This window comes from Protopterus annectens, chromosome 13.part0 (assembly GCF_019279795.1).
Source record: "Protopterus annectens isolate FY-2018-M chromosome 13.part0, PAN1.0, whole genome shotgun sequence".
NCBI lineage: Eukaryota > Metazoa > Chordata > Ceratodontiformes > Protopteridae > Protopterus > Protopterus annectens.
In genome coordinates, this window is record NC_056747.1 from 378,333,421 (window position 1) to 378,349,502 (window position 16,082).

The following is a 16,082-nucleotide window of genomic DNA, read 5'->3' on the forward strand; positions in this document are numbered from 1 at the left end:
TAGTTCTCTCCTCTCCTGCACTTTTACTAGCTTCTTAGTCTAGCACTTTACCAGACTTCTTGTAGCAGTTTTTGTAGCACACAAAAGTCCTATCAACACTAAATGTACTACAAGGAAACCGCTCCAGTACTTATTATTAATGCCCACCCCTCCAGGTATCCCTAAAGGTCAGTTCCCTGTGCTTTCTCTTATTAACCTGGTAAACTTGGGCATCCTGAGGCAGTGTTGCAACTGCCTCATGTACACCGACAACCCTCTCCTCTTACCTCCCAATGCTCAGACTTGGGAGAGATGCACTTATATATCCAAATTGGAAGCCACGCACTCTCCAGCCAAGACCGGAACAGCTGGTCATGAGGAGAAGGTCAACACTTGCACCACACCACATGTAGCACACAACCCTCCAGATCACACATCAGCACTGCCTTCACATTAAAACACAAACCACACACCCACTTTTATGGAGGCTGTAAGTAAAAATCTACCCAAACAGCAGAGACCTCCAAGGCAGAAATGCACTCAGCCACCACAACACAACACTAATCATGAGACACACAACTCTCCTAAACAGTGTCCTACTCAACCTAAGGCAAAACAGCATATCCCAATACACTTGTCATAGGTGACACTGTAGTGAAGCACACTGATATCCCACTCACTACGTTGAATAAGGAGAAAGTAACAGTCAGCTGCCTGTCAGGTGCCAGGATCCACCACATAAAGCACGCACTAAGGTCCCTCAACAGCAGGTACAGATATGACTTAGTCATTGTACATGTGGGGGGGGGTGACCTGAGACATACCTCTTGGGACTACATGAAAAGATACATTTAGGAGCTCTCGGATTATGTAGCCCAGGTGGGTATGACCCTAGCCCTGAGCAGCATCCTACCATTGCCCAGAATGATACCACCGTACAAGCAGAACATGATTGATTTCAACAATTGGCTAAGTTTCTGGTGTCACTCTTAAGGGAATCCAGTATCTGCCTCGGATGACATGATTGACAGACCTTGATGCTTTGCCAGCGATGGCCTGGATCTGTCATCTTTGGGCTTCCGGATACTGGCCAAGGTCTTTCCATCTCTATAGTGCCCTTTTTAGGTGGTGTTTCAAAGACCAAATTACCACCGTAACAGCTACAAACAAATGCAGTCTGAGGGTCATGCTGCTCAGTGCTCAAAGCACTCCTTAAAATGGAGAGCATCGACATTTGTGCTGTAACAGAGACCTGGTTCAAGGCAACAGAAAGCACCCCTACATTACCAGGCTATAACTCTTTCTACACCTTTCAACCCCAGAACTTGGACCGAAGCTCCAAAGGAGGTGGTGTTTCCATATTCATTAAAGGATGTGCACACCTCCAGACTGGTAGCCCAACATAATGCATCAGAGACACTTCAGGTGCAGCTAACACTGGGTAAGACAGTGATTCAGGTTGTAGCCTGCTATAGGTCCTCAACTATGTCACAAGACTCACACTCCACATTCCTAAGCACCCTGGAGAATATTAGGGTCCAACCTAACACTCATACTAGGCGACTTCAACTACCCCTCCATTAACTGGGAAAACTCATGTACCAATACACTTGCCCAACGTTTCCTGGAGTTCATTAATTACAATGCCCTGGACCAGCTCGTTCTTACCCTCACTAGAGGTAGCACTATCCTTGACCTGGTCATTACTAACATGGGCATCCGTTGCTCTACACCAATAGTCAATTCCTCCCTGGTTAGATCTGACCACAAACTAAGCACCTTGGAAATCCACCCCCCCCACACACACACACATACACACACGCAAAGGTAACCACCATGAAAAACTTCTCCAAAGCTAACTTTGGGCTCCTAAATACAGAGGTGGCTAACTTCACGGCACCCATGCAAATGGGGAATAGTTGCATGACTGCCGAATTATACACCAATGCACTGTACGAACATGTACACAAATGCATGGCTCTTGCCATACCTAATAGAACCAAGACGCTGTCCTCCAAAAAAGGAAGCCAATCTGGTGGTCCCCTGCCATAAACAAAATCTAGAACAGGAGGAGGAAACTGATGCGTAATAAGGTGAAGTCCCAAGACTGGAAAAACTCCCTTATCAGCCTCAACAAAAAGTTGAGATCCTCATCAAACCCTCTAAAGCTAGTTATGAAAACAGAATTGCAGCAGACAGTAAAGACAACCACAAAGCCTTCTATAGTTATGTAAAGAATCTCCACAGCAATACCCAGATTTGCTCTGAGCTATTGCACAATGGTACTTCCTATACCGAGCCATCAGATATTGCCAATATACTGGATGACAGATTCAGTGCCAACTTTACCCCTCCAGCCCAAAGGACCAGTCACAATACCAGTAGATAGCCAGGCACCCAGTTTTACTGCTGTACAGGTTAAAACAGCACTGTCTAAGGCCAAGAATACAGCTTCAATGGGATCTGACAATATCCCTGGCTGTGTTCTACATGAACTACAGAGTGAACTGGCACCTCACCTGTGTGCCCTGTTCAGTCACAGCCTCACCTCAGGCTTTGTCCCTAGCAAATGGTGCACTGCTACAGTCATCCCTCCCCACAAAGGAGGAGAGACTGCAGACCCTGGGAACTATCGCCCCATTAGCCTGCCGAGTCTGATTTGCAAAGCTATGGAATGCATCATCATGGACCTAATAAAAAAGGATATAGGGAATCTCCAAACTCTGGATCACACGCAGTTTGGTTTTGTGAAGGGTAGATCATACCTGCTCAGCTTGGTTGACTTCTTTGAGTCAGTCACCAGAGCTGTGGATGAAGGCAAGGTGGTTCATACAGCCTACTTTGATCTGGCCAAGGTCTTTGATACTATTCCCCACTCAGGAATCATAGAAAAACTTACTAAGCTAGGCATCAACCCCTGTATCACTAGGTGGGTTGCAAACTGGCTCACAGATAGAACCACAGTGTGAAAGTAGCTGACTCCAAGTCAGACTGACAACTAGTCATGAGTGGAGTCCCACAGGGTTCGGTCCTGGGTCCTCTCCTGTTTGGTATCTACTTCTCTGAAGTACAGGCCAACACGAAATGACTCTGGCTGACAAAGTTTGCAAACGATTGCAAATTGGGAGCTATTAACTCCCCAAGTGATGTTGACATCCTACAGAATGGCCTCATTGAGACCAGCGACTGCTGTCAGAACCATGGCCTTTAAGCTCAACGCTAAAAATGTTGTTATCCCCTTTGGGGAAAAAAACAGTTCCCATGAATTACCACATTGATGGTAGTCCACTGAACACAGAAGGCGGTATAAGAGACCTGGGAGCACAGACTGACAGCAACCTCTCTTTTCATCACCACATTGCCACTGTGGTCAATGTGGCACATCTCATTACTAAGGATTTTGCATCCAGAAAGAAAGAGGTCATTGTCTCCCTCGACTTTTCCCTCATTATGTCAGTCATCAAGTACAATGCCCCATTTGGCATGTACCTCACTAGACACCTGCAACAACTGGAGAGGCCACAAAAGTACCTCACAAAGAGGATCCTAGGCCTTAAATACTTGTCCTATATGGACAGACTCAAAAAACTCCAACTATTGTCTGTCTTATATTGCCTACTTAGAGGCGATCTCTGCTTGACTTACAAAGCTATGTCTGACCCAGCTGTATTAGAAATGCTACATCTAAAGAAATCCCAATCCCTCCACACCACATGCTCCAGAGACCTCAACCTCATTACCACAATCAACAGAACATACTGGAGGGACAGGTAACCCAGAGAATGTCCATGCTATGGAATAGACTTCCCATACATGTCAAGCAGAAGAGCACCTCACTGACCCTCTTCAAGAGGAATCTTGATGAGTGGATGGGAAATAGAAAATTCACCCTGGGGATAACTCCAGTGGCTCTACTCGACAGAAGCACTGGGAACTAAGAACAGGTGGCACGATGCCAGGTTAATCCTATGGCTAAGCTTGTAAAGGCCCTAGGGCCATTAGCTTAGTACACACCTATGAGCATATGAACCTAAGATACTGTTAAAACCTTCCAGATCTTTATCACTTTCAACCCTCCTAGCTTTCAAGCTTCCACAGGAATGCCATTTACATATTCCTGGAGACTTTCCTGCAGATTGACTATATGTTCACAGTTTTCATCTTCTCTCTTCCTATCTTAACTGTTAATTGTCAGGCCACATCCTCCCTTGCCATATATGTCTTCCATAATTATTTCCATTTCTGCTATTTCTTGATTTCCATCTTTTTTCTGACTTACACAAATTTTCACAAATATGTCTAATACCTTTACTGATACCTGTTTTTTTTTTTTTTTTGTTATAGGCTCCCTACCTTTGGCAAAAAAACTTTTTACTTTGTTTTCTAAGTTGTTGCGCTAAAAGTTTTTTTTGTTTTTTTTTGCTCTGAGTTATCAAAAAATAGTTGCTTAACAGCAATCTTTTTAAACTAATGCATATTATCCAGATATTCCCTTATTTTATCTTTAGTGCTCTACAATCGTCCCTCTTCTTGTTCTGTGAGATTTCCATTATTCTGCAATACTTTAACCTTTGTCAGATCATTTACATAATTCCTGTTGCGTTTTAACCATATCTGTTTGTCTTTTATTTTTACCCTATTCTTAAACTCCATTTTCATGTTAGCCCACTCACTAAGCTATTCCATTTGAAGAAATTTATTTTCTCTAATAACACTAGAATAATTTCCATAAAGTAAAACATTCCTTAGCCAAAATCTGCCCGCTTGTTCAGGGTTGTTGTTGTGTCTTTCGGCTTCTTCCCAGTTAGGGGTCGCCACAGTGGAACTCCGGTCTGCTAATGATTGGCAGTAGATTTTTACGTGCCGAGTTGCCGGCCCTGACGCACATTCATTTGTAATACAGCTGCTTTTCAATGCTGCTCAGATTATTAACAATAAGAGTATATGTTTGTCAGTACTTCTAAATCAGTTTAGGCAATGAATATTGTGGGGGATTGGAAGAGTTCAGCTATTATTGGGCTGCAGGATAGTTACATTTGGTGAAAGTCACTCCCATTAACACATACCGCACTGTTCAAGTTATTCTATTGTTGTACACATTGCACGTAACTCAGTAGCAAAAGTATGTAGCAGTGGTAGGAGCAGTTACATCTCCCTGGTCATTTGCAATAACTTGTGATTGTTTTGTGGGGGATAAGTGCTGTGTAAACTTATTTTCCAGAATATAGCTGCCAACAACCCATCTTATCCACCAAACTGACTTTCCCCGCCCTTTTATGCCCATGGTCATCCCTGTTGGTTGTTCCATTCTCCCCTCAACATTGTCTTCCCTCTGTTTTTCTGATGTCTCCTGCCACTTTGTGTTCTCTCAGCCTTATTGTGTTACCACATACTGTGTCCGTTGTGTCTCAGTCTTCCCTGATACCTTACTGAACCCTCTTATGTGCCATACTTCCTTCACCAACTTAGTTATTTCAATTTGTTAAATGGGGTAGACCACTGATCACAAAAATAAATAAATACCTCACCTGCCCCACTCCATTCTGCTCATACCTCATTCACCTTCTGTTTTACCTCTGCATGCTTCCCATCTCACTCCTAAAGTCCTATTTCCAACCTTGTATCTGGTCAGAAAATATATACACACCTTACACATGCCTATGTATGACTTCCAGATCTCTTATCCTTTGTGATCATATTGTGTGCTACTGTTTTCAAACAGTATAGTTGTTGAGGACTGGGAAGATTTGCTGTATATCAATGATTAAGTACTACCTTATTGTGTGTACTGTTCTCAGATGGCATCAGGAGCACAAATCAGATGACTATCATTGAGTGGCATTGTGTACATACTACAGAGGGTAAAGCTGACACTGTTAGTGTGGCTGTTTAAGTAACTGAGACTGTAAATGAAGTGCTTTGTACAGTGCAAGTAGAGAGGGTTTGTCTCTCTCATTCTACAAATGTGTACCAGTTATCTGCTATGTACTTCACTATCACCTTTGCAGTGATTGCTTTAGTAGTTCAACCTGCAAATGAGGTGCTTTGCATGGGGTGAGTGGAAAGGGTTGTTGGTTCAAGTCCCATAGGGGTTGTATGCTTTTTGTCTCTTATTTTTTCATTCTACAAGTTTGTATCAGACATCTACAATATACTTCACTGACATCTTTAGTGTAACTGTTTTAGTAGCTCAGCCTGTAATTTAAGTGTTTTACAGAGGATAAGTGGAAGTGGCTTTCGGCTCAAGTCACTTAAGGGATGTATGCTTTTTGTCACTTTTATTCTTTCATTCTGCAAGTGTGTACTCATCCCCTGCTATGTGCTTCACAGACATCTGAAGTGTGACTGCTTCAGTAGTCCTGCCTGTAAATTTTAAGTGCTTTGCGCAGGGTAAATGAAAACATTTGTTGGTTCACATTCCATATGGGTTGCATATAGGCAAATCACTGTTAAACTAAGGTGTTTGTTTCCTGACATTTGCATTATACTGCAGGTGCACTGGTCATACTCTGCTGATCTCATAACTCCTTTTGGTCGACGTCTTTGTACTTTTGTGTACCCCACACAACATGTTTTTTTTAGCCTTTTTTATCTTAATTACTTGAGATTCATATATATATATATGTGTGTGTGTGTGTGTGTGTGTGTGTGTGTGTGTGTCTGTGTGTGTGTTTCATACCCCAGTCTAAATTGTCTTCCACATCCCAGACTCTCTCCCCACCTTTGCCTACATTGTATGTTCATAAGTTCTTAGTTTCATAGATTAGTACTAGGATAACTGCTCTTGTGGGCCATTTTAAGCCAGCCAATTAACCCATGTGAGGATCAAACCCTGCACCTTGTGTCTATAAAGCAAATATAACCATTGTGCCACCTCCCTCTGGTATGTGAGTTTGTCTCCCTACTTCTTCCTCAACCCTCCTGCCATAATCATACTTTCCTTAATACCTTCCACAACTATCTTTTCTGGATATATGTACTGTTGTGTAAAAAAAAAAAAAAAAAAAAAAGGGATAGATCACCACACAAGTTTCATGACAATGTAGGATGGCCGCAAACATCCTTTCTGTTGCCAAAATGGTGTGCCTGGAGTACCCTCGTGCCTCGTGTTGAACAGTTGAGCATGAATGCTGCTCATACTTCAGTGCAGTGTCACCACAGTCGTATGATTTAGCTACAGCCGCCTGCTGCAGCCACCTTAGGAGCTTTCTTAAGCTGCTCATCTTTCACACTTTCCTGCCTGCATACATTGTTAATGAGCATCAACGCTCATTGCACATGCACAGTATACAGAGGAGGGCTTGCTGTAGTTGCTGCTTAATGTTTCTGAATCCCAGGGATTGTTTTTATTGCAGTATGTTAGGTGATGTGCTTTGTACACTAGTCCAGAAAAATGGAATTCATGTCATGAAGCAGAGGAGACAGTTTTAATAATAAATGAACTGTTAAATAGGGAGAAAGTGACAAAATAAAAGAAAAGGAATTGATAAATCATTGCATAAAACCACATAAAAAGTATCACAACACAATTCAAAGGTTTGGGCAGAACAGATGACAGCTATACTACAGGTCTATTGCTAAAGCAGATTAGATGAAAAGAAACCCAACTGTCTTTTCTAGTAGAACAGACATATGTGGTCAGCATGAAGGGGGAAAAAAACATGAGTGGGGCCCACAAGCATATTGCCGCCAGCACCAGCAGGGCAACACTGTCCTGCCCTGTAATGCAGTATTACGCCATTCAGAGATATAAGCTGCAGTGAACATCAGCTTATTAAAAGATCATCATCATGTCTAGGAGCTGATCACTAGAGTGGTTATATCTAAATGCATTAGTGTTTCATGTTATAACCCATAGAAGACAGATGAACACACACACACACACACACACACACACACACACACACTCTGTCTCACACACACAGAAAGAAACATACTTTCCCTGCAAAGACATGCTCACAGAGGTAGAGAAAGCTAGTGTTGTACCCCTACGTAGATTCTCACTCACACACACACAAAATCATGTCCCTACATAGACTCACATGCAAATACACACACTGCTTTGCAGTGTTTACCTGCTGGCACTATCAGCTGAGCTCCTGGCATTAGAATGAATGATTGAGTGTGGTCTTTGCATGCTCCTTTTGCTTTGCTTAACCAAATAGTGTACCAAGTCTTTTCTTGCTGCTCTGATCCCAGCAGAGTTCCAGGAAAGTGCACATAGCTAATGTGCATTAGCCATGCTCCTGGATTGCTGCATTTCCAAGCAGTCTTTTCCAGCTAGATTGGCATATGTGTTACCTGATAGAGCTATCATAATGCAGTGTTTGTTGTGATACACCTATCTCTGAATGAGAAACATGGATTGCATTGAGTAAACCCGGTCAAAACAGGTTTGCACAGTGAGATTCCAGTTTCTGAAATGTGACCATAACCTTACTTGGTATAATCGAAATGAGAGCTCACAAAAGGAGACCTAGTTCAGATGGCTGGATACTTTTTTTCAGATTCTGGCTTGATAGAAAGTAACAAAATGGCATCAAGTCTTGTCTGCCTTATCTCATTCTTTCTGTATAGAATTCAGAATTTAATAAATGTTTAAGTTTTGCAAAATAGTATTAGCAGATATAAGGGAAATGATAATGGGATAACATAATGGAAACAAGATGAAATGTGGTGTGGCACATACTCTGACCACAAAATTCAGTACCAAAACTCCACTACATATATATATAATATATATATATATATATATCTATATATATATATATATATATATACATACATACATATACACAATTTGTATCTTTTTTTGAGTAGTAAAATAATGGCTCAACACAGCATCAGTTTATTAAAAAAATATAAAAAAGGCTGAATAAAAAATGCAATAAAAAATAATTGCCTATTGATAAATATGGTATTCTTCCAGTATTGGAAAAAAAAAACCTGCAAGTCAACCTCCCCCTAAAGACTGGGGTCTCTGCATCTTTCAGCAACTCTAGTCAAATGAACAAAGGAAACATCCATGCATAAGGTTGTTCACTTTTTTCTTTAATTTTTGTATCAACACTTCATGTTTGGCCATTTATCTGCAGTCAAAAGTTTAGAGATTGTTAGTAATCTTTCTGTGTGCAAGAATCCAGACACTAAACAGTTTTCATCCTGCTGCTGTTGATAGGATCATAGGAAATATAAAGCAATGGACAAAATCTAAATATAGTCTTGTAACTCGATTTTCACCTTCACAGTGTACTCCCATTGTCAGGAAAGGCAAAGCAGGTCAATCCTGGGGCAACTTTGAGTTACCATCGGATCATTCAGTTTTAATTTGAAGGATGCTAGGGTGTCACTTTGCTTAACTTGTAGGAGAAATTTGTTCCAGAGTTTGAGTATAGGGCTTAAGTAATACATGTGTCCCTCCAGTGTGTTTTATGTATGTATAAATGAGATTTGTTAACAGCTTCAAGTACTTGGGAGGGGTGGTTGAGGAGAAGGGAAGTCTGAATGAGGAGGTCAAAATCAGAATAAGGGGATGCAGCAGCTGGCACAGACTGTCAGGGGTAGAGTATGACAGAAGAGTACCAAGGAAGATGAAAAGTAAGGTCTACAAAACCATTGTGTGACCAGTCCTACTGAGTGCTATAGATATCTAGGCAGTAAAGGTAGAGCAGTTGAAGGTAGAAGTGATGGAGATGAAGTGTCTGAGATGGGTGGTAAGAAGCACTCTGTGTGACAGACAAAGAAATGGGGACATCAGAGCAGAAGCCCAAGTTGCTCCAATTGTACAGAGGGCAAAAGAGAAAATATTATTTTGGTCCTGGCACATGTGCCAAATAACAGGTGACAATCTAGTAAAGAAGACTTGGGACAGAGAGGAAGAAGGCAAGAGGAAATGAGGGTGTTGAGCAAAGAAGATGGTTGGATTGTATGAGAGAAGACCTGCAACAGACAGGCTTGACTATTAAAGAAGGTAGGAGAGTGGCATTGAATTGAGAGAGATGGTAATATTTAAAGTGACACCCCAACCCCATACAGAAAATGGGAAAATGGGGTTGATGATGATGATTAATGAGATTTAATTCATGACTTAAAGATACTGGAGATCAAGCAGAATGGGGTCTTTAATGGCTTTGAATGCAAGGCACAGATCCCCATGCAAGAGCATATAAGAAACCAAGTAAAGGTATAGCACTTCATGCCTTTCCTGGTATCAGAGTGACTTTAGACCAGCAATCTTGGTTATAGCCTTTCCATTTGCTCATTATGTCCAGAAAGTACATCCCAAAGAGAGTGCTGCACTCAGAGTTGTGTGATTCAGGCTGCATAGAGGGATGATAGGTTGACCAAGATGATACATGTATAGATATTGCTTGTACTAAATGGAAGGATATTCTGGGTACTGCAAGTACATGCTGGTCGAAGGAAAGTGAATTATCAACCTAGATTCCAAGACTCCAGACTACATTATCATTTTGTGATAGCATGTTGGTTGTATTGTCTGTTGATGGAAAGATTTGCTAACCAAATGTGACAATACTACACTTTTTTCACATTTAATTTTAGCCTTTCTTTTGTACACCACTTGTTTATGGTATTTAATTCCTGCTTTAATGAATACTATTTTAGAGAGATTTGAATAATGCCCAGGTTTTAGTAATTTGAAAACTTAGTTAACCAAAAGCCTTGATTTGTATTCTTGAGTTAAAGAAATAGATGCTAAAAAGGACGTGTCACGCTACTGATGAGCCCTGGGGCAAACCATTAGTTACCCTCATACTTACCGAGGAGGCACCTACCACTGTAAACTATATGGGTCGTATCTTTCAGTCAGCTGGTTAGTCATCTGACTATGCAGAGATCTACTTTTAAGATAATTCAATTATTAACAAGGCAGGCATGTGATATAGTGTCTAGTGCTTCAGCCAGGTCCAAATAAGCTGTTTTACTGACCACCAACTGTTCCACCCCAATCCTGATCACTTTAATAAACAATAACTAAAATAAACAAAAGTTCTCATTTCATGTATTCCAGTCAACTTCTTTGATCAAGAATTCTGAATGATTCCAAAAATAATGGGGGGAAAAAAATCAATAACCATTTTAAACAAAACTCTTAAATCACTTCAAAAGTTATCAGAACAACAGGTTTTGCATCAACACACATTTTATATGCAATAAGCAGCATGAAAACCTAATATCTGGTATAACTGACTGACTATAATCCTCATTAATTTTGTAGAAAATCAAACATTTTACAAGGGTCAGGAAATATATGTAACAAAATTAAGGATCACTAAAAATGTAATAAAACTTCAAATCAGCGTGTATTTTCTGGGCAATTAGAAGTAAGAAATTGATGTCTGCGTTATTGATTGACTGTAATCCTCAATACTAAATCACTAAAGCAAAAGTTTTGTGAGGGACATGGGAAAACATACTAGTGGAAAATCAGGAACTTTGTGCAAAACTAGGGACAACTGAGAGGTATGCTGCTGTGTAAAGTTTTGACATCCCTGTCCACAGAGAAATAACACTTTCTGGTTCTCCAGTATGCCACTAATGTCAGAAAATAAATAAATGAAATAAAAAGATAATAGATGAAACACTGTCCATGAAAGTTTCAATCTGCTGCAGTTGTACTGACGGCCAACCTCCCAAATGAATCCTGATCTCCATTAAAAAAAAATTGCAAGCAGTTTGCGCTGTTCTCAGTGCCCAGAAATCGGATTCTTGCTGCAGAGTGAAGTATATTATTGACAGTGCTGTCTTAGATCAGTTAGGTGTTCTGACAGTAATGTTTAAAAAAAGAGAGAGAGAAAAAGAAAATATTGTCCCTGTATTTTAAGCTTGGAGCTGCTACTAACAACCAACTGTCTCACTCCAGTTGTGATCACCATAGCACCTAGCAAACAAGAAAGGCAATCCAATAAAAAGTAAAATAAGAACTGTTTCACTGCTTCAGGCAGTTTGTGCTGCTTCCATTGCTCACAGATTGGGCACCCTACTGCTCTATTCAGTTTGTACTCAGACAAAACATTAGGGTTGCCACCTGTCAGGAAATCAGGGTCTCTATCAAGAAATCCAGTTGTGGTGAGTACTTGAAATATATATTGAATCATTCTGAGAGCTAACAAATCTCTAAGGTACATAGCTTTCAATGTACAGTAAACTCTGTTAACCGGAACTCAAGCCACCAGAACTGTCAAACAACCAGAAAAAAAAATTGAAGAAAATACAGTACAATTTTCATGTGTTGCATTTTCTGCCCCCCCCCCCCCCCAGAAACATACCTTATGTTTTTAGAGTTTGAGTTTTAAAAAGGAAGGTAGGAATAAATTCCCTCTCTCCTCAATCTAAGAACAAGTCAAACCAAGCAAATAGTATAGGGTACAGTATTAGACAAGCCTATTTTATAGTAACTCTCAAGCAACCAGAAACTACAGTTATCTGGCAGCTGCCAATCCCTATGGGTGCCGGTTAACTGAGAGCTTACAGTACAAGGGACAAATCCAGAAATATGGGATGCTTTTAAAACATTAATACTATTAACTTGTGACTGATAAAGTAAGAGAATGTGAATTAATTATAACTCTAATTATTGCCATTATTTAAGTGTAATTCACCACCTTTTCTGCAAAAGTTGCCAGTTTTAGGAAAGATTAACAGGAACTGAGCAAACATTTAAGTCAAAATCAGGGACAGTTGAGAGGTATGCAGAAGTATGTTTCCTAAAATGTTTGCTGTTTCACTTGGATTTTTTTTATCTGCATTCAAATACAGTGTAAAAACATTGTTGCGGCTTATGCTTGTGTGTGTGTGTTAGGATTAATGTGTATATAAGAGCAACAAGTTGCCTGTAATTTATTTCACTTTTATCACAGTTAATCAGCGCTGCACACATTGTGGCAATCTTTAGTGTGGCCTAGGCTAGATGTGAGGGAAAGGAACCCATCATGGGTACAGTGAATAGTATTATCATCTCACAGTGCTTATCTCCCTGTCTGAGTTCTTGGCTGTGGGTTCATCTATGTGGAGTGTGCTTGTCTTCCGTCTTTGAGTTTTATTTAGGTACTCTGGATTCCTCATATACCCCAAAACTGTGCTGTAAGTAGATTGATGTTCTGTGTATGAATATATTGTGATAGCACTGGTTTGTCAGGGGCAGTGTGCGTGTGTGAGTGAAAATAATATTGGTGGATGCATATATAAGCCTCCTGGGTAGTGAAAAAAATATAACCTAGAATGTATCCCAGAACACTCCGAGCTTCTGGGGGCCATCAGTCCTGGCTGTATAAGTCGCTTTAGTAGGGTTCCCTCTACTGTCTGCTCCACCTTGCCTAAAACTGTCCCCACTCAAAAGTAGGCACAGAGATCATTGTAGTTTGTGTGGGATCCAAGGATACTGTGGTCATTATTACTTTAATATTCCATGCATTCAAACTTCAGAAATGTGCACACTAGGATTATCCAGCTTGTATGTTGGGTGGGAACAGAGTGGTCATTTTCTTTAACTTTCCTCAAAAATCACGCCTTAGAGATGTGTACAGAGGGGTCACTGTGGCTTGTCTAAGGCCAATGTACTATGTAAAAACAGCAAGCTGAAATGAATTACTGTGAGTGATATTTTTTTCTACTTTCTTCACAATTAAAATGAGATGTACACACACGTGGCTATCAAATACATATAGGGGAAAGATGGTATGTTGTATATCTACAACTGACAGCAACAGGTGAAAATATATTGTTGTGCTGTTTGTTCTTCCACTTTCATCATAGTTTGACTAAAAACAGGTACAACAAAAGTGTCTGCCTTTTGTAGTTAAGACCAATGCAGCTTGCTGTGTAGATGTATGACAGCAGCAACCTGAAATATGACTGACTATCCTTTCACTTCCATCTCAATTTATCACCAGAGGAGTAGACAGAAAGTGACTACAGTTTGGGGGGCAGGGAGGAAGGCAGTCATCCAATATATAATTTATGTGCCCTTACAAACATTTTTTTTTCTCAGTTTGTGGGTAACTGCTACTGTGTTTATTGGTAACTACTGTGTCATCATCTCTTCACTGGAAAAAAATGCTTTCCTAAGTCATGATTTTTGTTCAGGCCATCATTGAACCAAAAGTTGTGGGGGAAAAAAATCACTAAAATTCACCTTGGAGCATTTAGAACCTAATAACTTCTGGTGGTCTTGTGGTCCCCAAACTCCCAGCTTAATTAAATTCTTTCCTAGATACGTATTACAGTGTATTCTTGGCCATTTAGGATCAAGGGTGTAGTTAGGCATACTCAGAGTACTGAAATGAGTGCATTTTCTTCTGAGCATCTCTTGTAAATGTCAACACTCAAACAGCACAAAATATTTAGAACCGTGTAAATGAATACTCACAGGATAGCGGTACACAAAGAATTCTCATGCAAAAGGAATACACCCCTAACACTAGCTTGTTATGGAAATAAATTGCAACAGCTTCTTCCCATGTATCTGGGGGTATCATTTTGAAGGCGGAGTACATTTTTAAACTGACAAGTGGGTAGTGGGGGCAGCAACTTTAGGTTTGAGTACAAAATGTAAATCTCTGGCTACTGCCCTGTGATGAACAGATGTAGGAAAAATCAGACAAGTAGGAGAATGTTTAGTAAAACAAAACAAAAAGGTGTTCTAGATAGTATGAGGAGGCAAGAATGGGAGGAAAACAGGAGATCATTGGAGTGTATGCCAGGGTGACAATAAATAGCAGTAGTAGGGACTGTGATGGAACACTTTATCTATGGCTTCATCTAAGGCTGCCTGCATAGTCACTGTGTATAGCATTTAAAAACTTGTGCCTCTGGATGTGTCTACCCTGAGGTAAGGGGTGTGTTTGTGTTCCACAGGAAGTGTAGCTTATTTGTCAGGAAATGGAAGAATGAAAAAGTGGAGACCCTACAAAACACAATCTACTGAAAAATCTGGCATTCTGACAAAAAATATATATGGCTTCAGAGTATCATTTGCTGTCTGTCTCTCAACTCAGTTGGCTAGAGATCACCTATTTTTTGTATGGACAAAACACCGAGAGAAAGCAATACAGTAAAATAATCCAGCATCACAGAAATGTAAGGGGGAACAAAACTTCTAAAACATTGTTTCACTCAGGAAAAAAAATAATTCTGGGACAGGCTACTCAGAAGGTGGGGAGGAGTGGTGATGACATCCTTACAGTGGGTGGGGATAAGAACACCTCTTCAAAGAAGAGCTTGGCCTGAACTTTAAACCCTGGGATTGTCTCTTTACACGCTACTGCAGCAGTGAGCAATTTGAACATCTGGTGGAAACATAAAGTTCACCTCCAAAGCAACATGCAGCAAGTGGTATTCAGGGTTTTAAGGGAGAACTAGTTTTAGTCACTGACTCACTAGCCATGTTGTTAGTTTGAGTTACCCTGCTGCATGACAGTGTATTTTTTTATCTTGGTTAGATTCTGTTGAAATGGTGCAACACTGGTAACAACTTTGTTGGTGATTTGATTGGTCACTGATCCTTTGCAAAGTAGTTTATATGCAGTTCTGGTTATGCTGTTAGACTTTGAACTTGTTTGCAGTGTATTCATTTTACTTTTTTTTTTCTTTCAGCTGCAAAAGTTACAGTGAACCATGCCCTTGATGAAGGAAAAGAAGACTGAAGTTGTTGAAAAGTTATACAATAGAATTTGAAACTTATTTATTAAACTATTTCTACTTTATAATTTCATGATATACCAAGGTCTAATTGCAGTTTAACTAGAGCACTGTGTACAGATTTGTCATTGTCCTGGATGGTGGAGAAAAGTCAACAGCACTTGAACCAGGCTCCTGAATTTATGTTGAAAACATGCTTGCAGTTTAAATAGCTTGATGAGGCCACTACTTTTTCATATGTACAACACTTCATCCCCCTTTTCTTTTGTAATGCAGTGGTATCAAGAGATATTTAAAAAAATATGTTTTGCTGTTTTTTTCACTATTTAATTCCTTTATCAGTCATTGAACTCTCCTCCGTCGTTGATCCATACTTCACAAACCCACATGCAGCAGTGTTACAAGAATGATGATTTCTTAATCATATAATATTTACATGCATA

General features: G+C 40.2%; 1 protein-coding gene across 3 annotated transcripts in view; it reads left to right on the forward strand.

Moving 5' to 3' along the window:
• REEP6 (receptor accessory protein 6) overlaps positions 1-16,082 on the forward strand; it is a 1,065,881-nt gene that overhangs the window by 1,049,150 nt on the left and 649 nt on the right. For all 3 annotated transcript variants that reach the window (XM_044053991.1, XM_044053990.1, XM_044053992.1), the window contains one exon: positions 15,595-16,082. This exon is cut by the window's right edge and continues 649 nt beyond it. Coding sequence is in view for 2 of the 3 variants with exons in the window: in XM_044053990.1 (XP_043909925.1) it covers positions 15,595-15,644 (50 nt within the window). In the remaining variant the exon portion in view is untranslated. The remainder of the gene's footprint in view (positions 1-15,594) is intronic.